The sequence below is a fragment of the Mastigoproctus giganteus genome, chromosome 5 (genome assembly GCF_048544385.1).
Source record: "Mastigoproctus giganteus isolate SK-2022 chromosome 5, ASM4854438v1, whole genome shotgun sequence".
Lineage (NCBI taxonomy): Eukaryota > Metazoa > Arthropoda > Arachnida > Uropygi > Thelyphonidae > Mastigoproctus > Mastigoproctus giganteus.
The window spans coordinates 35363104-35386108 of NC_143579.1; the positions used below are offsets into that span (position 1 = coordinate 35363104).

Consider the following 23005-nt stretch of genomic DNA (forward strand, 5'->3'; position numbering starts at 1 on the left):
CTCATTCCAGCAGCTCTACCTAAAATGAAGACCTGTATACAGTACTCAAGGTGTGGCCTGATCCTTGCCTTGTACAAATGGATAATTACTTCCTTATTTTATGTAAAGGGAAGGTTTTCCAAAAAAGGAAGGTTGAAGGAATAAATGTGGAAGAAGAAAAGTTGGCTCTATGAGTTCGAAGTTGGACAGTAAGGGGATGCTGACTGGTTGGCACGTGTTCGGACTGGTTTGGAAGAGAGAGGGAGAATTAGAGAAGCCAAATCAGAAGAAGTGCCTATGGAAGTATCTATAAAAAAGGCCTGCAGGAAATAGAACATCAGTGAGAGACTTGTTAGGGTTGGCTCATTAATTAACCTAACTGCCCTTTTTTGAATGGAGTCTAGAAGCCTGAGAGAGGTTATTGTGGCACTGCTCCATGATGTAGTAGTATTAATAGTAATGGCAAATGATTGAAGAAAGCAAGTTTATATAGCATCAGCAAAAAAAAAACCAAAAAAAACCAATTTATTCATCTGTACCCTCCAAACAAGAATTTGTTTAGTTCTTCATTGAATTTACCCAACCCATCCTCTTCCACAATACCAGATAGAAGCCTATTCCAGCAATCAACCACCCGCTGGCTCAAGGCAAACACATCTATCTTACAATTTTCTGCACATCTGCATATTTATGCCCCTTAATGTGTGTGATCTCAGCAAGGGAAAGAATACCATTAACATTCAGCTTACTCAATCCAGTCAGGGCTTTAAACAACTCCATCAGTTCTGGAGAGTTGGCGGTTGAGCTTGTTTACAGTAAAAATCTTCATCTTCAATGCAGTTTTTCTGTGCAGTTAAACAAAACATTTGTGTTTACATATATAAAGCTTGATTTATTTTATAATATGGAGATGATTGGTATTAGTAGTGGCAAATGATGCAAAAAAAGGAAGCTTGTGAAGCATCAGCAAAAAAAAATACCAAAAAAACTTCCCACATTGCTTGCCCTTCCTCTTCAATAGTTTATCTAGTTTCACCTTGAATTTATTCAGACTACCCACTTCCACAACAACAGATTGAAATTTTTTTTTCCAGCAATCAACCACCTGCTGAATGAAGGGAAACTTCCCCACATCTATCCTGCAATCATCCTTCCTCAATTTGAATTTATGCAAATTCATGTGTGCAGTCTGAGCAGGAGGATGAATGCTATCAGCACTGAGCTTGCTCAATCCATTCAAAGCCTTAAACACCTCATTCCAATCACCTCACAGGTGCCTAGTCTCCAGATGCTGCAATTTGCAGAAGTGAGACCTTTTTGGGTAAGATCATCCTTTTGTTCTCTTCACCAATCTCATTGCTCTTCTCTGCATGTTCCAGCACATCCACATCCTTCCTAAAATTAGACCTCCAGACCTGTATGCAGTACTCATGCAGCCTAACCATTGCCTTGTACAATGAAATAATTACCTTCTCATCCTTGCTAGCAAAGTTCCTAATATCATTGACAAAATCCCATGAGCTGTTTTGGCACCTTTCTGCAGTGCTCAGAGTATTTCATATCTGACTGTACCATTATCCCCAGGTCTTTTTCATTTTCCTCTACCCTGGGCGTAGTTACACATAGTTGGTATGTTAATCAGAGATTTCTGCTACCCACATTCAATACATTGCATTTGTCAATGTTAAACTTCAACTGCCATTTCTCAGCCCATCTGCCTAATATTTCTAGATCTTGTTGCAGTAACTTACCTTGATTACTGTCATTAACCACTCTGCTAACCTTTGTATCATCTGCAAATTTAGACATTAAGGCTGATATACCTTTATCACTATCATTAATAAATACAGAAAACAATAATGGGCTCATCACTGAAACCTGGTGGGGGGCAGCACTAATAACATGGAATCTAGATTTGTATAATGACCTCTCTTATACCACATGAATAATAAGATTGTTTTTTTTTTAGCTATTAACTAAGTCACAATGTTACTGTAACCTTGCCGGAACTCATCCTCAGACCATACATAGGCATCTGCTAATAATGTTAGTCCACAAAGAGCAATGTCTATTAATAACTAGCTCACTGTATCAGCTTGCTTTCTTGCATCATTTTCCACTACTAATACTAATTTTTTTTTTGTAATGCTGAAATGTTCTCCCACCTGATTCATTTTTTTTTTTTTATAGTTATATCATTCAAAGTGTACTGGTGAGAAATCTAAATACACGTAGTTTTCTTCACTATGCAGTTTGTTACAGCTTTCTTGTTTTTTTGATAACAGGATTCAACAGTCATCTTGCTTTGCCAGTTTAAGTCTAGCATTTACATTCCATGTACAAGTCTACATGCAAAAGCCATTGTAAAACTGTAATTGGTTCCATTCTTTCTTCTAGAACTTCAACTAATAATGTTGAGGAAGTCTACTTTTTCAGAATGGAAATGCAGTTTTTGTTAACTCAACAGTGATGTATTTTTATTCTCCAGCCATCTTGTAATGAATGAAAAACAAGTGTGTAGCATTTGGGAAATGTTCTGCAGGAATTATCCCATTAGCTTTAACTGAATTTGCTAATCTATAAACTTAAATAAGAAAAATGGCAGGTAAAGTTATTTTTTCTTGCATTAACCAGTGATGAAAATTCCAAAAACAGTGCACCTGTTGTGCTTCCACTTTCAGACCTACCAGAGTTCCAGAACAAAATTTAACACTGTCTTGTGGTATCCTTTCATATTCATAAATCACCTGTAGAGGTGCCTTTTTCTTGCTTCCACTGCCAGTGACTAATACAGTAAGACATTCCTTTTCATTACTGCTAACCTGCTAATATATGTGTTCTTATCGCCTTTGGACACCAGAACATTGTTTCTCTTTGGATTAAAAATGAAAATTTATTTTATCTCCATTAAATGCCCTTGATGGGTCTTGACAAATTTTCTTTTTCCAATTTCCCTTTAAATAACCAAGCATTCCTTTAGACCAGAGGTTCCCAAACTTTCTCAGTTCACGACGCCCTTAGTGTCCCAATAATTTTTTCATGGCACCCCTAGGCCAAAAGAAATACCTAACACAGTGGTTTTCGACCTTTTAATATATACCTGTATAATAATTTTATTCGTTATATAGAGGTACTAAATAAAGATCAATTGTACAGGGTGTCTCAAAAATATTGGTAAAAATATTTACGGAAGGTAGGTAACATCTAAAGGAAATTGAATCGCATAGGAACCCATAACCGGAAACGTCACGGGAAAATAGTAGCAGAGCCACAAGAAGCAGAAATGACACAAGACAGTAATTAGTGGCAAACATTTATTTGACATAATATTAACAAATGGAGTATGAGATGGATGCATTTCATGGTGTTACAACAGATGCTCGAAGGTTCCAGCATGAGATGCGATGCATGCATGACACCGACGCAGCATGGATTGGCGGAACAGTCAAACACACCTGGAGTTTCTTTGACAGTAGCAGCAGCACAGACAAGTCTCATCACGAGATCCATTTCCGTCTCCACAGGCGATTCATACACGATAGATTTGAGGGCTCCCGCAGAAAGAAATCAAGGCTCGATAAATCAGGTGAGCATGGGGCCAGGCAACAGGTCCACCACGACCAATCCAGTGACGCCCAAAACTCCTGTTCAAATGGTCACGAACACACCTTCCATAATGGGCAGGCACCCCAACATGTTGAAACCAAATGTTGTCTCTCACATTTGCTGGAACATCGTCAAGTAACCCTGGTAGAACTTGTTCAAGAAAGATCGATAGCGGAGTTCATCCGGGATGGTAACAGGTATGGGATGAATAAGCAGTCACTGACCATACCTGCCCACACATTTATTGTGAAGCGATGTTGTACCGCATGGGGGTGCACACCGTGTGGGTTGTCGTGAGCCCACACATGAGCATTTTGCTGATTGAATAAGCCTTCCCGGGTGAAATAAGCCTCATCCATGAACAAAACATAGGCTGGAAAATTCAAGTCTTGAACACTTTCTTGGAGAAATCACTGCGCAAAAGCCACACGTGCACGATGATCTTGGGGAAGCAGTAACTGAACTCTTTAGAGATGAAAGGGGTGTAAGGAATCGTCATGCTAGACACGCTGTACACTGCAACGAGACACTCCTAAGGCAGAGGCAACAGCACGTGTGCTGGTAGTAGGATTATTCTGGACCGCATTCAACACACTACTCCTGTTACCTCTAAATGACCCATAATCGCACAAATTTTTATGCACACGCCAAACAAACAGTGGTCTGGTACATGTCTGTCTGGGAAGCATTCTCCATAAATTCGTTGAGCGGCTCTTCCATTGCCCTCTGCTAATCCATACACTAGGTGCATGTCTGCCAGCTCACAGTTCATATATTGATGCATGCTCTTCATGTGGCGACTACTGCTTGAATGAGTAAACCAGAAATTTTCCCTCTCGCGAACTGATGAAGAGTGCCGTCTACCGACTTACATTAACGTTTCCAGTTATAGGTTCCTATGCGATTCACATTCCTTTAGATGTTACCTACCTCCCCTAAACGTTTGTACCAATATTTTTGAGACACCCTGTAGATCACCACAAAATTAAAAAGATACAGTACAATGGACACTGTAAAACTTTTTATAATGAAATAAATGTATAAATTTCAAAAAAATAAATAAAATAATAATAATAACTATAACTTAAACCGAAATTACATGGCACCCCAAGAATGTTGTTGCAGCACCCCGGTTGAAAACCACTGCTTTAGACCATCTCAAAATACTTATTTTTTTAACAGATTCTCTGCTACATTAGATTTTTTGTGCAACTCTGGTATTAATACTTCAATTGCATTTTCAAGAAATTGCTATGAGACTTACAATATTATGTCTGTAATCTGCATGTATTTTATATGATTGGCTTGCCTGGATGGAAAACCCAAGTTTTTGCAGAGAAAAAACTGTGCAACCCTCTCCCCACAAACTACACACACACACACACACACACACACACACACACACACACACACACACACACACACACACACACACACAGGGTGATTCAGCACCAGTGCGACAAACTTGCAGAAGGTGTAGGGGCACAAAGACGAATTGGAATCACATGGCATTGCAGGGTCCGAAATGCCTTCATTATGCGGTAGAGGGCGTTGAACGGGAGGTCGCGTGAACAGCAATCCCGCTGGAAGTTAGCATTTGTGAACCGGTTCCCGAGGCAGTAGGATGGACGAGTATTCAAACGTTGAACTGGCCAACATGCACCTCGCGTGTGGAGCTGCAGACTGTAATGGGCGTGCCGCTCTGCGCTTGTACCAGGAAAGTTTCCTGCACAGGCGTGCTCCTCATCATACGATTTTCGCACATGTGCACAGAAGGTTACGTGAGACTGGTTGTTTCACGAGAGGTACCATGAATCGAAAGCGAACGACGAGGACACCAGACAATGAGGAGAATGTCCTACGGCTTGCAGAAGGCAATTCAAGTATGAGTACTCGAGTGATAGGCCAACGATTGGGTATTTCCCAATCCACTGTATGGAGGATACTGTCAACAAACCAAATGAGTTCATACCATCTGCAACGCGTCCAATCATTGAAACCTGCAGATTATCCACTCCGGAGGACTTTTGCTACTTGGTTTCTTCAACAGAAACAGTTCACAAATGCTGATTTCCAGTGGGATCGCTGTTCACGCGACCTCCCGTTCAATGTCCTCTACCGCATGATGAGGGCATTTCGGACCCTACAATGCTATGTGATTCCAATTCGTCTTTGTGCCCCCTACACCTCCTGCAAGTTTGTCGCGCTGGTAGTGAATCACCCTGTATATATATATATATACAGGGTGTTTCAGTTAAACGTTTCAGAACTTCTAAGAGGGGTAGGGTACATCCTGACAACTCGAAATCATATAGCAATGTGGGGTCGGGAATGCTTTCCTGAAGCGGTGTTGTACACAGAAGCACCATAAAGAAAAGAGACCGTAAGTGAGAAATCGTTTTAATAATACATGAAAAGAAGCAAAAGGTACATGGATTAAAGTAAGTGTTCGAAGTTTCTTCCACGGGCTACAATGCACGCCTCACATCTCCGACGCATGGACATCCGAACATTCTGGAATACTCCAGGCGAATTTCGAATTTCTTCGTCAGCTACTGCGATTCTTGCAACCAGCTCCTCAGCATTGTCAACAGGGGTGTCATAAACTAGCGATTTCATATGACCCCAGAAATAAAAATCAAGACATGGTAGGTCGGGTGACCGAGCAGGCCAACGCACGGGACCACCACGTCCGATCCACTGTTGACCAAATGTGACATCCAGGTAGTTACGAACATCTCCGCTATAATGGGCAGGGGCTCCATCGTGTTGGAACCACATTGTCTGTTGCGTCGATGCAGAAATCTGTTCATCTCTCAAAAGTTGTGGCAATACTTGCTGCAGAAAGATCAAGTAGATAGGTCCGGTTAGACGACACGGTAACAGGTAAGGTCCGATGAGGTGATCTCCCATAATACCGGCCCATACATTGACCGAAAATCGAATCTGTGCTGCACGACGTTGTATTGCATGCGGGTTCTCGACCGCCCAGATATGGTCGTTATGCGTGTTGAAAATTCCTTCCCTTGTGAAGGATGCCTCATCGGAAAACAACACTTCAGCAGGAATCGCAGTAGCTGCCGAAGAAATTCGAAATTCGCCTGGAATATTCCAGAATGTTCGGATGTCCATGCGTCGGAGATGTGAGGCGTGCATTGTAGCCCGTGGAAGAAACTTCGAACACTTACTTTAATCCATGTACCTTTTGCTTCTTTTCATGTATTATTAAAACGATTTCTCACTTACGGTCTCTTTTCTTTATGGTGCTTCTGTGTACAACACCGCTTCAGGAAAGCATTTCCGACCCCACATTGCTATATGATTTCGAGTTGTCAGGATGTACCCTACCCCTCTTAGGAGTTCTGAAACGTTTAACTGAAACACCCTGTATATATGTGTGTTATAACAGTTTCGGCCAAAATTATTTCATGAATGAATGTTCACTCTTTATCACCTCTGGTAAATATTGACACTTTAAAAGTTAATCTTTATTGACTGTTTTGTTTGTTGTTATTTGGTTTTTAGGAGCATTAGCAACTAAGGCCAAATTGCTCCGGGGTTATGCGGGTCACGGGCTCAAACCCCAGTCTAATCAAGAAGTATGTGCTATGCACTGCTACTCCTGCCCACCTGGCTACGGAGGCACCTTTAATGACTGAAAGCTAGCTTTAACTACTGTATTGTACAAGGATACCTTTGCCAACTTTTGTAAGAAGAGGTGTTGGATCCATTCAGCAATATCTTGGTGATTCTCCTTTTATAAAATAATGTTATACATGGAACATTATGGTATTTTTTGAGTTTCACTGGACATGCTTAATACAGTAACTCTAGTGCTGTTCATTGATTCTTAATAAGCAAGCATTTCCCCCTTTTCTGGTGGCTTGATAACAATCCAAATAACAAACAAACAGAACTAACCATTGCATTAGTAATAGACACCTAATACAGTAATATTTAATACCCAGTTCAGCTACTAGATCTGACTATTTGAATGCTTTGACAGTGCTAACAAAATAAATGTTACTGAATAATGAACATGAAGAAGAATGCATGCTAAATAAAGTAAATAAGTTCATGCATCAGTAGTTGACTCACCTTGGTGTTCATTGCACCACTGTTTGATATCCCATTCAAAATGTAAAATATAACTTATAATTGATGAATGTGCCAACTCATTTTGATCTCATATGAATGCTTAATTTTTAATAATCCTTTTTTGGATGATGCCACAATTTTTAAAAACAGATTATTATACTCACCTTCTTATGGATTTTTGTTAGAAATAGTAATTTTGAAATTGACACGTATACATTCGTGAATATTTATAGAAGAATTTTATAGTATAAACCAGAATTATGGTGTTCAATACATTCTACATTGATGTCACTATTTACAGATAGATAGATAGATAGATAGATAGGCGCCTCCGTAGCCAGGTGGGCAGGAGCAGCAGTGCATAGCACACACTTCTTGATTAGACCGGGGTTCGAGCCCGTGCCCACCAAATACGGAGGATGCGGAAAGGTCAGGGAATGACCACCGCATATCCCCGGAGCAATATGGCCTTAGTTGCTAATGCTCCTAAAAAAAACTAAATAACAATAATAACTATTTATAGAAGAATAAGAGAAATTTACCTCAATATGATATGATACTCTCCAGAAATTAAAACAAAAATAGCATTAACGCAAAATGATTACAGTAAAGAATAAATTGAAAACAATTAAAAAATTAATTGAACACAATTTAAAAAACAATTAAATTGATTAAAAATTTTAAAAAGTTTAATGTCAATTTTGAAAAAAATTTCCTTCCTCATGAATAATAATAGTACCCACCATGTTACCCATGATTCAATGCTCTGGAAGATAGATCCAAATTTAGACACGAAATAACATCAAGTACTAATTATTTATTATTATTTGCTTATTATTTACTTCTAAACCTTCAACTATCAACATACTAATACCTTTATCTCAATTGGTAATTATAATGTTTAAATTTTGTGGGGAGAGCTTGCCATAACTGTTTTCAGACATTTTAAATAAGTAAAAATGTAAGCCTTATGCAAAATTATAGCTTTACTATGTCATAGATACAAATTATTTAATATGGTTATTCTATATATATATATATATATATATACATACCATGATATTTTTCTTTATTTCAATAGTGTGCCGTGAATGGCTAGTAAGAGAAGATGGTGTTCTGGCATATAAACTTCAGTCTGAAGAAAGTAAGCAATGAAAAAAAATTTATAATTTTGAAGAAAATTATAATAGATTATAATTATAGTAAGACATTATAAATCTGGCACACATGAACTAGAAATTATCAAAAATTTGTCATTTTTTGAATATTTCTCAGAGGGTAGTCAACCATACAACAGCAAAGAGGAAATAGGCTGGCCACACTTTTAAAAAAAAATGCACTGCAGATGCCAGAGTTAATAATTTTCAAACACCAATTTCTTTCTGTTTAGCATATTTCCTCACACTGCTTCCTAGGCTATATCATTTATTTTGTGGCATATTCAATGGTATTACACAGTAGAGTCATGCATCGGGTCAAGGTACCTTTAGAAACCCATGGTTCACCCACAATATGTGAGCTGCATCTTGCATATTGTGGATATATGGGGAAGGCGGGTGGACAAAATAATGTAAGCAGCTGATGTGAAAGTAATAGTTTTTGTAATGGTTGCATGATGTATTGATGAACATGCAGTGATGATTTGTTTATTTCTTGCACGTAGTACTGTGAAGGAAAGACAATAAAAGTTGATCCATAATTAATGCTGCCAACTCTGACCAATTATAGCCTTATAAAAATAAATGAAAAAAAATAAATAGGTAAAATCTACTGTAAAGTATAGATTAAAATCGTTAAACACATACTACTATAAAACTGAAGCTTTTGGCAGTATCTGCTGCCTTCCTCAACATAAGTAGTGCTGCATCAACAATTCATTATAAAGTGCTGAGCCTTCCTAGCAGACCCAGCATGTACTATGGTACCTGCGCATACTCCTTATCCCATCTGTTAGCACCGGAAGTGGCCACGGGGCTGTACGACCTTAAACCTCATCCCTATCCAGGATAATGGTCTCAAACATTACATTAATCCTACAACCCTTATCCCTATTCAAACTAAGATCACCCAAGGAACAAATCGTTAGGCTCTCCAGCCACTTCCGGTTCCAGAAACCCTCTACCTTATTTGTAATTACAGCTCCTTTGGCTGTTATACCATGTCCAGTTTCCCAGGCATGTTCCGCCATGGCCGACCCTGAGACATTAGCCAACCTAGGCGCCCTACTACGCTCTCCCAGTCTATCGCGTAACCTGCGCTTAGTCTCACCCATGTAACATCCCCGACAATACGGGCACTGAATTTTATAGACAACCCCACTGTTGTCAACTCCCACAACAAGGTCTTTAATTGCTGCCATCACCGTGCGCAGCTTCAGACCTGGAAGCTGTGCACAACGTAATTGGTACAAGCGTAAAATGGATAGTAGGGAATGTATACAGTGGAGCCAGGTACTCCCTCCTCCTTCCAAGTACCATGTCCACAACAAGCCTGGATAGTAGGGAATGTATACAGTGGAGCCAGGTACTCCCTCCTCCTTCCAAGTACCATGTCCACAACAACCTTCAATCACGTTCTGGGGGTATCCACATCTCATAAGGTTGGTCGTGACCCGCTTGATTTCTTCCTCCCTATACTCTGAGGAAGAGCAGTGCGACCAAGCCCTACTCATTAAAGCCTTAACCACACTCTTCTTATGACCTCTAGTCTGAGCAGAACCACACATCTCCTTCCTAAACACTTGTTTTTAATTGTCGGCCCACCCTGTAAACCTAAACATCCAAAAATGGCAGAGTGCTGCCCCTCGACCTCAGAGGTAAACTTTATAAAGGGGGAGCCACTATTGAGCCAATTAAGAACCTCTGTCCCATGTCCATAGTATATGGACATGGGACACTATGTTCACTGTACATAGTATAGTGAACGTATCTTCCACATACCTCTTCCACACCTGCAAGGGTAGTGGACCAGAGGAACTCAACATCCTATCCTCAAATCCTTCCATTGCTAAATTAGCAATGACTGCACTAATAGGTGAACCCATAGCCACACCCCGGATCTGCTGATACATCACACCTGCAAATACCATAGTTTGTCCATAGCCGGACAAACACAAGCTAACACCTTCACATATGTCCTGTACACTCAAATTCGTCCCATCTCCCAAAGTATTATCGCCCTCCAAGGCCGTTTGAACACAGTTCAAAGCGGGATCTGGAAAAGTTTCCCCCCGCATTTCGTTTCCCACCTTTTGCCCCCAGTAGATAATGAATGGGCTATAGAAATGTAAATAATACACCTAATTTTTTATTAATTCTAATTTATTTTGTTTTAATAGAATGAATCAATCAAAGGTAAAGGTAATCAAATCAAAGGTAATCAATCATAGAATAAATGCACATTATTATTGTTTAAAACTCGAAGTTGTATGCAATGCCTCTAAGGTAATCAATCACATTACGATTTTGAAAATCTTGGACTATTCTTTTGATTCTAGCAGAAATTGCAGCATACTTCTTGTTCCATCAGAAAACCACTCCTGGCTACATGCCAATAACCGAAGATTGTTACTAGTGGAAAAAATAAGCATGCAAACCGGGAGCAGTTCGTCCTGAGAATCATACATTAAAAACTGTTTAATAGATTTGATAATTGAGAGCTATTAAGTGCTCGATAATTCCTATATTCTATTATATTATAAATCAACAGGGATTACCTTTATTTTAGATATAGGAAGCTTCTTTTCCAACTTTCCTAGTCCAACTCACAGAGTTGATACGTTGCTCTGGGGTTGCTGTTTCCCATGTGTAGTACTTTACATTTGTCAATGAAGTTTAACATTGACAAATGTAAAGTACTACACATGGGAAACAGCAACCCCAGAGCAACGTATCAACTCTGTGGTACTACACTGACAGTGGTAGAGAATGAAAGGGACTTGGGGGTGGTTGTGCAGACGGGCTGCAAGAGTAGCTCATGGAGTATTGTCAATGATATACAGGAATTTTTCCAGCAGAGATAAGGAGGTGATTATTCCATTGTATAAGGCAATGGTCAGGCCACACCTAGAGTACTGTATACAGGTTTGGAGGCCTCATTTCAAGAAGGATGTAGAGCTGCTGGAACGAGTACAGAGAAGGGCAACAAGATTAGTGAATGGAACAAAGGGGTGCTCTTACGAACAAAGGCTTAAGTTTTGCAAATTACAGTGTCTGGAGACTAGGCACCAGCGAGTTGATCTGATAGAGGTGTATAAAGCTTTGAATGGTTTAAGCATGCTCAATGCTGATGGGATTCTTCCTCTAGCTCAGAAAAATCACCTGAGAGGTCATAAATTCAAATTGAGGAAAGACAGATGTAGGATAGACGTGCGGAAATTTGCCTTTAGCCAGCGGGTGGTTGGTTGGTGGAACAGACTTCCATCCCTTGTAGTGGAGGTTGATAGCCTAAATAAGTTTAAGGCTCAGCTGGACAGGTATTTTGAACGAACAGAAGGGTGAAGTGGAAGTGGGGTTTTTTTTTTTTTTTTGGCTGACGCTGCATAAGCTTGCTTTCTTGCATCAAATGCCTCTACTAATGCTAATGCTAACAATTCCTGAGGATGGCGATATCAATTTTGCAAAACAGGTGGGACATCTTCCCCACTGTCAGAACCGTAGTGTTCAGACCATGCGGTCTCAACAATGAGCACTCAAGATTTCTGTCTTCAAATACCATACCTCTGGCAGGAAGGAAACCATTAGGTGGATTGGGATAAAATTAGATTTTTGAAGGTCTAAACTGTTTAATAAATATGGACCGATTTATTTCTTTTGGTCCTGTAGCTGGACTTTAGAGTTAAATTTAGGGGTATAATAAAATTGGATATGGGGGGGGGAATTATTTTCTACATTCCTTAAGTCGGACTAGAACGTCTTGGGTATCATGTTCACAGGAATAGAGTAACTCACAATTAATCATTGATATCGCCATCCTCAAGAATTATTAGCGAGTTGGACTAGGAGAGTTGGAAAAGAAGCTTCCTATATCTAAAATAAAGGTAATCCCTGTTGATTTTTAATATAATTAAAAATTCTTGTACATTGCCATCGATAATAATTTCTTGATAATTTTGTGGAATTACTAGGTCCTGGAGATTGCTCGGTAAAGCAGGAGTACCATCGTTGCATCGAACATGAAGAATGGTTCGTTTAAGTGAATCCTTTTTAGGAAGTAATGCCGTGACATTGGTATGAGCCTCTGCAATAACTGATGCAACAATTTGCTGTGGCCGTTCGTTCATGGTTGTTGCATGTTGCCGTATTTGACCAATCAATTGCAATGCTTCCGACCTTGCAGCTTGAGCTGCATGTTTATGTTTAGTTACAACTTTCACAACTGGGCCTTCTAAACCCTCTGTCCAAACATGCCCTTTGCAGGTGGAACGTTTTTGAATTGAGCAAGAGTCCACTCTGTATCTTACTTCTCTGTGGAGGCGGCGAAAACAGCAAACGCGCGCTGTCCACTGCGCCACGAAATGTGAGGAGAGCCAGATGCAGGAACTTTTATTGTTTGAATTTAGACAAATCAGAACAAGATTCACTTGTTACTGAAAAGACTCCTATAAGATTAATCACTGTTCCCTCCCCCATGTCTGTCACTAACCATGTGACTATTGGCCTTGTGGTCAAGTATGTATTCTTTCCATTGTGAAGGTATTAACTGGAACTGTTAATCCTTTCACAATGGAAAGAGAACCCTGAAGACATACAAAAGGGGAGAAATTAGTTTAAAAGCTACGTGACAATTTGTACACGAATGTCATTTTGAAAATTTGTTCAAAAAAGTTAGAGTTATCAGAATTTCAGTTCAAGTAATCGAGAGAGTTTAACATGGAATCTCCACTAAAGGGGCTGGGACTTCAATAAAAATTCGAGTTATCGAGAGTTGACTGTACAGTATTTACATTTCTGTAGGCTACTCATTATCTACTGGAGGCGAAATGCGGGGGAGCCACTTTTCCATAAACCATTCAAAGCATAATCCACTGGAATGCATGTGAATAATGACACTCAAAATTTCGTCTTCTTCGATGTTCTGATCCTGGGCAAACCATATAAATTCCTGACTATTCCTCACAGTCCAGCCCAAAACAGGAGAAACCAAACCCGCCAAGAATCTGGAAAGGGCGTGCATCGGGCTGCCCACAAACGATACAATCAGCCTCAACGGTACACCTACCTTATGCACTTTAGGCAAACCATAGAATCTGGGTAATTTGCAGCCTGACACACGTAACCTCCAAGAAACTTCCTCCGATATCTTGCCCGCCTTGTACTACTTATATACCAGTTTATTGGTCTGTTGTTCCAGCCCCACCAAAAGATTCCTACTCGCCATTTTATAGGTGGACATATCATTCAATAAATCAAGGACCTTCCCCGATAGTCCTCCATGTCTAACACCACCACCATTGATCTACCTTTGTCCGCCGGCAACATTGTGATACTCTCATCCCACTGTAGCTCTCACAACGCCCTCCTCTGCGCCGATGTTAAATTAGGCAATATCCTAGGTGCCCAGCCTAGAACACACCATTTTCATTAGGATCTCATTGGCAGTGGTTTCAGGCAGATCTGATATAGCCCTCTCCACCCCCATAGCTACCTCTGCAAAGGGGATTCTATCCAGAACCAAACTGTACCCGGAACGAAGACTCTAAACCTCCTTCAGGAAATTATATGGTTTGCCCAGGATCAGAACATTGAAGAAGAAGAAATTTTGATATCATTTGACGTGGTGTCATTATTACGTGCATTCCAGTGGATCATACTTTGAGAGGTAGGATGAATTTGAGTGTACAGGACATGTGAAGATGTTAGCTTGTGTTTGTTCGGCACCACTATGGTATTTGCAGGTGTGATGTATCAGTAGATCTGGGGTGTGGCTATGGGTTCACCTATTAGCGCAGCCGTTGCTAATTTATCAATGGAAGAATTTGAGGATAGGATGTTGAGTTCCTCTGGTCCACTACCCCTGCAGGCGTTGAAGAGGTATGTGGACGATACGTTCGCAATACTACATAGCGAACGTGTGCCCTTAATAATTGGCTTAATAGTGGCTCCCCCTTTATAAAGTTTACCTACAAAGTCGAGTGGGGAGGGAGCACTCTGCCATTGTTGGATGTTTGGGTTTACAGGGTGGGCCGACAATTAAAAACAAGTGTGTTTAGGAAGGTGTGTTGGGCCCAGTATACTCATTTTGGTTCTGCCCAGACTGGAGGTCATAAGAAGAGTGTGGTTAGGGCTTTAAAGAGCAGGGCTTGGTTGCACTGCTCTTCCTCAGAGGATAGGGAGGAAGAAATCAAGCGGGTCACTACCAACTTTATGAGATGTGGATACCCCTGGAACATGATTGAAGGTTGTTGTGGACATGGTACTCGGAAGGAGGAGGGAGTACCTGGCTCCATTGCATACATGCCCTACTATCCGGGCTTGTCGCAGCCAATAGCCCGCATTTTACGCTTGTACCAATTACGTTGTGCGCAGCTTCCCGGTCTGAAGCTGTGCACGGTGATGGCAGCGGTTAAAGACCTTGTTGTGGGAGTTGACAACAGTGGGGTTGTCCATAAAATTCAGTGCTCGTATTGTGGGGGATGTTACGTAGATGAGACTAAGTGCAGATTACGCGATAGACTGGGGGAGCGTAGTAGGGCGCTTAGGTTGGGAAATGTCTCGGGGTCGGCCATGGTGGAACATGCCTGGGAAACTGGACATGGTATAACAGCCGAAGGAGCTGTAATTACAGATAAGGTAGAGGATTTCTGGAACCGGAAGTGATCTTGGGTGATCTTAGCTTGAATAGGGATACAGGTTGTGGGATTAATGTAATGTTTGAGACTGTTATCCTGGATAGGGATGAAAGTTTTATGGTCTTACAGCCCCATGCCACTTCCGGTACTAACATATGGGAAACAGAGTATGCGCAGGTACCATAGTACATCCTGGGTCTGCTGGGAAGGCTTAGTACTTTATAATGAATTGTTGATGCAGCACTACTTACGTTGAGGAAGGCAGCAGATGCTGCCGAAAGCTTCAGTTTTATAGTAGAATGGATTTAACAATTTTAATCTATACTTTACAGTTGTTTTTACTTATTTATTTTTTTATTTGTATTTTATTTCATTTATTTTTATAAAGTTATAATTGGTCAGAGTTGGCAGCATCAATTATGGATAGATTTGCTGACCACAGGCCTTTTTAGTGAAATAAAAGTTGTTTGTAAAAGGTACATGAAAAAATGACAACTGTCTGAATTCCAAAGAGGTCAAATTGTTGATGCACATTTAGCAGGAGTACTGGTGACTAAAACTGCCAATTTGTTTAATGTATCCAGAACAACTGCATTGAAAGTAATGTCTGCCCTCATGAAATATGGAAAAACAAAATCTGATAGAAAGAATTTTGGTAGAAAATTGAAGCTATTTGAAAGAGACCACTGGAAACTGAAAAGTATTGTCACTCGAAAATATAAAAACTGCTGCCTAAAAACTGACTGCAGGACTTCATGTGAGTCTCAGCAATCCTGTTTCTAGTTTAGCGAGAATTTCATAAAGCTGAAATTTATGGCAGAGCCACTACTGCCAAGCCACTTTTTACTAATGGTATTGCTAGAAATAGGATGTGGTGGCATAAGGAACACAATAAGTGGACACTTGATGATTGGAAACTTGTCATATTTTCAGACAAATCATTATTCACACTTTTTCCAACATTAAGGAGAATTTACATTTGGTGAATGCCAAAGGAAGCACACCATCCTGACTGTCTTGTGCTAACCATCAAACAAGGAGGAGAATCAACAATAGTTTGGGCAAGGCAACAATATAATTAAACATATATTAACAATCTGTGGTTAAGACTTACTGGGTGGCAGTGATCACAGTGTACTGATGTGGGATTTACTTAAAGACATAACTACTGTCAAGGGTAAAGGGAAAGGCTTTTGCTTTCGTAAGGGTGATAGACAATTTTAAATGCTACGTGGTGGGACCAACTAGTGATCTTACCATCAACAAATTCTAAATGGGAACCATTTAGACAAGTAATTGTAGAAGCCCCCACATGTTTTTAGCATTAGCATTAGTAGTGGGATATGATGCAAGAAAGCAAGCTTATACAACATCAACCAAAAAAAAAAAAAACACTTCCCATTCCACCTATCCATTTGCTCCAAAAGTTTTTCCAGTTCTTTGAATTTATTTAAGCTGTCAACTTCCACAACAACTGATGGAAGTTTGTTCCATTAATCAAACACTCAAATGCAGACTTCTGCACATCTATTCTGCAACCGCCCTTCCTCAATTTAAATTTGTACTTCCTCGTGTGTAGTCTCAACAAGTGAAAGAATACCATTAACATTCAACTTATTCAATCCAGTCAAGGCTTTAAACACCTCAATCAGATCTCCCCACAGGTTCCTGGTTTCAAGATGCTGCAATTTGTAGAACTGGAGCCTTTCTACATAAGAGCACCCTTTTGTTGCCTTCACTAATCTGGTTGTCCTTCTCTGTACCCATTCCAGCAGATCTACATAATTCCTAAAGTGAGGTCTCCAGACCTGTATATAGTACAGCCAGTTCTGCTATAACATGGTACATGTGTTCCTAAAAATCTCTGTGTTATGGTATTTTCCATATTAAAAACAACAAGACTTATAGGAAAAATAGGGATAGGGGCAGAGCACTCAAAACAAATGTTCAATCTGATAAGTAAAACACTAAAAAAAGTTAGAAACTCAATAAAATTGATAACACAGGTTTAAACATCTTAAATTTCTAATAAATAAATAAATATTACACTTTATCTTGACAAGATATGAAATTTGATTCATATTTGTGTTCACTGACATTTTCTTCTTTTTTTGGATTGTAAAATTTAAAACAGTAAAAAAGATAAGCAATCAATAATGACAAACAAAGCATGCACAAGTGAGACAAGTTTACGAAGCTTAAAAAATAGGAATGAAGAGAAGATTCTGAAAATTTATTTATGTTTTCTATATGATTGACGATTTTGTGGAAGGGGAAACACATTTCACCATAATCACGTAAAAACCCACAGAATTCCAGGTATCGGTATTATTGCAAATGCAATAAGATAAGAGTTTACTACCTGTGTATAATTAGATTGCACTAACTGAACAGCCAAATAAACCAGAAACTGCAAATCGTTTTTATTGCTTTATGGTAGTGACCTCCAGAAATGTGCTCCTTGGATCACAATATCACGTCTCGCTCAATTTCTGTTCAAACAGAGCTCCTGAAAACATGACTCTGCCTACAATATCACATGTTATCTTGTGAATACAGAAAATGACAAGTGTGTCTCCGACCAATACAACTATAGTAAATGGGAAATATAGCTCTCACACATTTGCCGTTTGACATTTTGGATAATTACTTCATTATCCCTGCTAGCAAAGTTTCTGTATATCATTGACGAAACCCCATGAGCTGTCTGAGCAGCATGTTGCACTCCTCAGAGAATTTCATGTCTAACTACAATTACCCCCACATGTTTTTCATTCTGTGCTTAGTGTAGTACCACATAGTTGATAAGTTACATTGAAGTTACTGATATCCATGTGCAGTACCTTGCATTTATCGGTGTTAAACTTCAACTGCCATTTCTCATCCCATCTATCCAATTTTCCTAGATATTTTTTTATGGTAGTGGCCTCCAGAAATGTGCTTTAGAAAAATATCACAAAGGCATTCAGAATTGATTCTCATAACCAAACAAATGATAACAATGAAAGTGTAGTGGATTTGAATTGGTTTTTCGAAATTTGATTCTATGAAGCGACTGATTCTATTAACTAGTGATCATGTTAACCGGTGCTTTCTTATTTCACTTTACAGTGGGTTACAATTGTCTCTGACTGGACCACATTGTCCTTCCTCTCAATCAATAGCAGCTTTTGTAAACATGTTGGCTGTGTGTTTTGTTTTTGCATCCTTTAGTTGAAGTGATTTTTTGTGTTGCGCGTATTTGGCATAAATTTACTGTATTAAATTCGTGTTGTAGGTACACATAAACTAATAATATAGCCCCAAGAGTGCACTAAGGAGAGAATTTCAACTTCTGAAGTCTCGGAATGAATTACCAAAAAACATTGTGTTATTGGGTTCACATTACAATATTTTCACGATACAATGGTGTCTCTGGAACGAATTAATATAAAGCGGTGTCCACTGTACTATGCATGGTTTATATATTGGGGAATGGGTTGTAATAGCTCACCCTGATGATTGTCATTAACCACCCTGCCAACCTTTGTATCATCTGCAAACTTAGACATTAAGCCTGAAATACCTTCATCAATATCATTGATAAATATTGAAAACAACAATGAACTCAGCACTGAACCCTGGGGAACTCCACTAATAATTAGTCCACAAAGAGCAGTGCCCATTGATAAAGACTCTGTCTTCTTCCACTTAACTATCCATTTATCCACAGCAGTAATTTCCCTTAATGCCCCTTTGCTCCAATTTGTACAGCAGTCTTTTATGTGCAACAATATCAGAAGCCTTCCTGAAATCTAAGTATGTGGTGTCAAAATTATTTTTTGCATCCTGTTCCTTGGTCACTGCATCATAGTAACTGTCAGATTGGTTAGACAAGACCACCATTTGACAAATCCATACTGTGATTACAGTATAATTGGATGCTTGTCCAAATGGTTCTGCATAACTTCTTTAACCATTGATTCCGTTATTTTCCCTGGAACAGACGTTAAGCTAACAGGTCTGTAATTATTCATGTTGATACCCTTTTATGAATCTGATACCCCTTTATGAATTGGAGATATATTTGCACATATCCAGTGCTTAGGGACCTCCCCTGAATCCAGAGATGCTCTCATAATTATGGCTAAGAGTTTATTCTCTCCTTTGCTGCTTCCCTTAATATAATTGGATAGATTCCATCCACCCCAGGTGCCTTTTTTATGCCCATCCTCTACAACTTCTTCATTTTCCTTTCAGTTATCACAGAGTCATTTAGCTTTCTGTTAGATTTTTATATAAATTTCCGGCGTCCCCTATCCTAAAGAAATATTCCTTTGTGAATGTAGATGCAAAATACCTATTCAATTTGTCACTAGCAAACAAGATCGATTTCCGGAAAGCTTTTGATACTGTTGCATATAAAATACTGCTATAGAAATTGGAGCAGTGTGCCATTAAGGACAAGTTGCTGCTATGGATAAAGGGATGGTTGAGATGGGAGAAGACAGAGTGGTAATAAATGGACATTTCTCTTCATGGACTAATGCTATTAGTGGAGCTCTCATCAACCAGAGTTCGGTGTTGAACGCATTGTTATTTTCTGTATTTATCAATAATATTGATGAAGGCATATAAGACAAAGTTTGCAGATGATACAAAGGTTGGCAGGGTGGTTAATGACAGTATGCTATTGCAACAGAGTCTAGAAAAGTTAGGCAGATGTGCTGAGAAATAGCAATTGAAGTTTAACTGATAAATGCAAAGTACTGCATATGGGTAGCACTAACCCCAGAGTAACATATCAACTCTGTGGTACTACATTCAGGGTAGTGCAAAATGAAAAAGACCTGGGGTAATTGTGCAGTCAGATATAAAGTTCTCTGAGCAATGCAGAGAGGCTGCCAGGGCAGCTCATGGGGTTTTGTGAATGATATACAGGAATTTTGCTAACAGGGATAAGGAGGCGATTATCCCTTTGTATAAGGAAATGGTCAAGCTACATCTCGAGTACTGCATACAGGTTTGGAAGCCTCATTTTAGGAAGGATGTGGAGCTGCTGGAACAAGCACAGAGAAGGTAATGAGATTAGTGAAGGTAATAAAGGAGTGTTCTTACCAAGGTTTCAGTTTTGCAAATTGCAGTGTCTGCAGACTAGGCACCTAGTCTGCAGACTAGGTGCCTAGTCAGACCCACCACCTATGAGGTGATCTGATTGAGGTATTTAAGGCTTTGAATGGATTGAGCAAACTCAGTGCTAAATGGATTCTTCCTCTTGCTCAGGCCACAAATTCAAATTGAGGAAGGACAATTGCAAATAAATGTGCAGAAGTTTGCCTTTAGCCAATGGGTGGTTGGTTGTTGGATCAAATTTCCATCGGATGTTGTAGAAGATGATAGTTTAAATAAATTCAAGGAAGAAGTAGACAAACTATTGGAGGGAATGAATCGGTGAAATGGGAGGTGTCATGGTTTTTTTGACTTGAATACATCTTTAAATTCGGTCCGGTATAGAATTTAAATTTGGTCCGGTTCTCTATGAAAACTAACGACCAAAAAAATGGCAAGGTTTGTCATGCTTATATCTCGTAAACTGTAAATGATAATCTAATGATTTAAATTTTGTTGGATAGAGGGTTTATGTCCATATCTAAAATGGTAAGTGGTGGGGGTTGCAGCATTGAGGGAGGGTAGACCATTTTCAGTTTTCACACTTGCATGTGAACACTGAAAATGGTGACGCTGCACAATGTTTGGGCAGTGTAACTTTGGATTGCGAAGAGATAGGACGTTGAAATTGGTGTCAATTTGTAGAGAATAACAAGATCTACAGTATTATTTAGCAATAATAACTGAGAAAATAAAATTTGTAGTTATAAGCCAATAAGTGTGCTAAGTTGAAAATTTTCATAATGTCAAAAAAATTGCAAAGGAAATATGAACAGAAATGTAAGAAACGTATATCATTGGAAAGAAAAATTCAAAAGTTCAACATGAGTTCAACTTGAAGTACATTTCTACATCACCCACTACTCTGGGCAACACTTGTACAGCTTTAACCTTTGTAAGAAACATCAATGTAAATACTCTGCCATATGTATCTTACTCCTATCATCGGCCTTTGATAAATAAAATTATACTTCACTTATAACCACCAAGAATTTATTCATTTACATCTTACCCTTCCTGTAATAACATAAAGATGGATTCACACCTTAAACGATTGCAGTTGTGTCCCTGTACACAACCCGCCCCAAGTTTTTTATTTTTTTTGGCTGATGCTGTACAAGCTTGCTTTCTTGCATCATATGCTAATGCTAATACAGAGATCTGTATTTATTGCAGTCAATGAAAAAAAATCTAAAGATGATAAAAAATTTTAAAAGTTAAGCTTGGGACTTTCCAGGATAAAGTTGTGAAGACCCTGTTTGATATTGCAACTTGTAAGTGCATTGAATTCTTGAAATTTCATTGCCAAAAACTTGAAAAGGTGCCACGATAAGGAGCAAGCCTTTCTCATTGATAAAATAAATGAATGAAAGATGTGTATGGGTGGATTTGACATTAAAAGTGACTGTCATCAGTAAACATGATACAAAGCCTTGTCAGCATGCTATCCATTGGATTTCTAAAACAGATTCTGCATATTTTTGGACTCCAAATCCATAGAATCTCAAGCTTCATATAAAGGGTAACAGAAATTGGCTGCGCATCAGATGACTCTTTACCATTCTTGTTGCAAATCTGCAATAGGATAGGTACTGTACTTGCGTAGCAAGTACAGTATTCAAGGATTTGAAAATTATCGCAAATTGTCAAAAGTAAAAGATAAAAGCAAATTGGGGTGGGGGGGGAGAAATGGATACAGTTGCTGAGTTCTGATTTGAAATTCTGAATCTAGCTGTTTTGTACATATCACATTGTGACAGGAGACAATGGCTACAAGTTCAGAATAATTTCTGAACTTGTAGCCATTGGTTGCAATAGGACTAATGTTATTGAGAGTAATGCAAATATACCACTGAAGTAAATTTGCTGTTAAGCAAATTTACTTCAGTGGTATATTTGCTTAACATGTACATGTCAGAAGAAAATATCTTCATTTAAACATGAAACAAGAATATTGCAGGTGCAGATTCATGTCAAATCCAACTCATCCAACCGTTAGTAGGATGGTTGTGGGGGGCACATGAAAGAGCTCTATGTAGTGAAACTTCCACATAGTGAAGTATGGGTTGCTTTGACAAGTTGAGGCCATAATAAGTGCAGTTGCATACAACACATTTTAAAAGAATAGCAAATACATTAAATAGTTGATATGCCCTATTGATTTTTCTCATATACTCTGTGTATTCTGTATTCCACCTCTTCAGTAACCTTAATGACTTTTTCTCTGTGTGAGAAATGAAAGAGGCAAAAGACTTGGGGAATTTGCAGAATCTCAAGGATTGTCAGTAATGAACACTTTTTTCAAGAAAAGGTGAACAGAAAGTGGACATGGAAGAGTCCAAATGGATTAACAACTAATGAAATGGACTTCATCCTCACTAACAG

General features: G+C 39.1%; 1 protein-coding gene across 1 annotated transcript in view; it reads left to right on the forward strand.

Annotated features, from left to right (window-relative positions):
- LOC150085301 (uncharacterized) overlaps positions 1 to 23005 on the forward strand; it is a 200458-nt gene that overhangs the window by 29964 nt on the left and 147489 nt on the right. The window contains exon 2 of the mRNA XM_090373138.1: positions 8765 to 8827. Coding sequence (XP_090229264.1) covers positions 8765 to 8827 — 63 coding nt within the window. The remainder of the gene's footprint in view (positions 1 to 8764; positions 8828 to 23005) is intronic.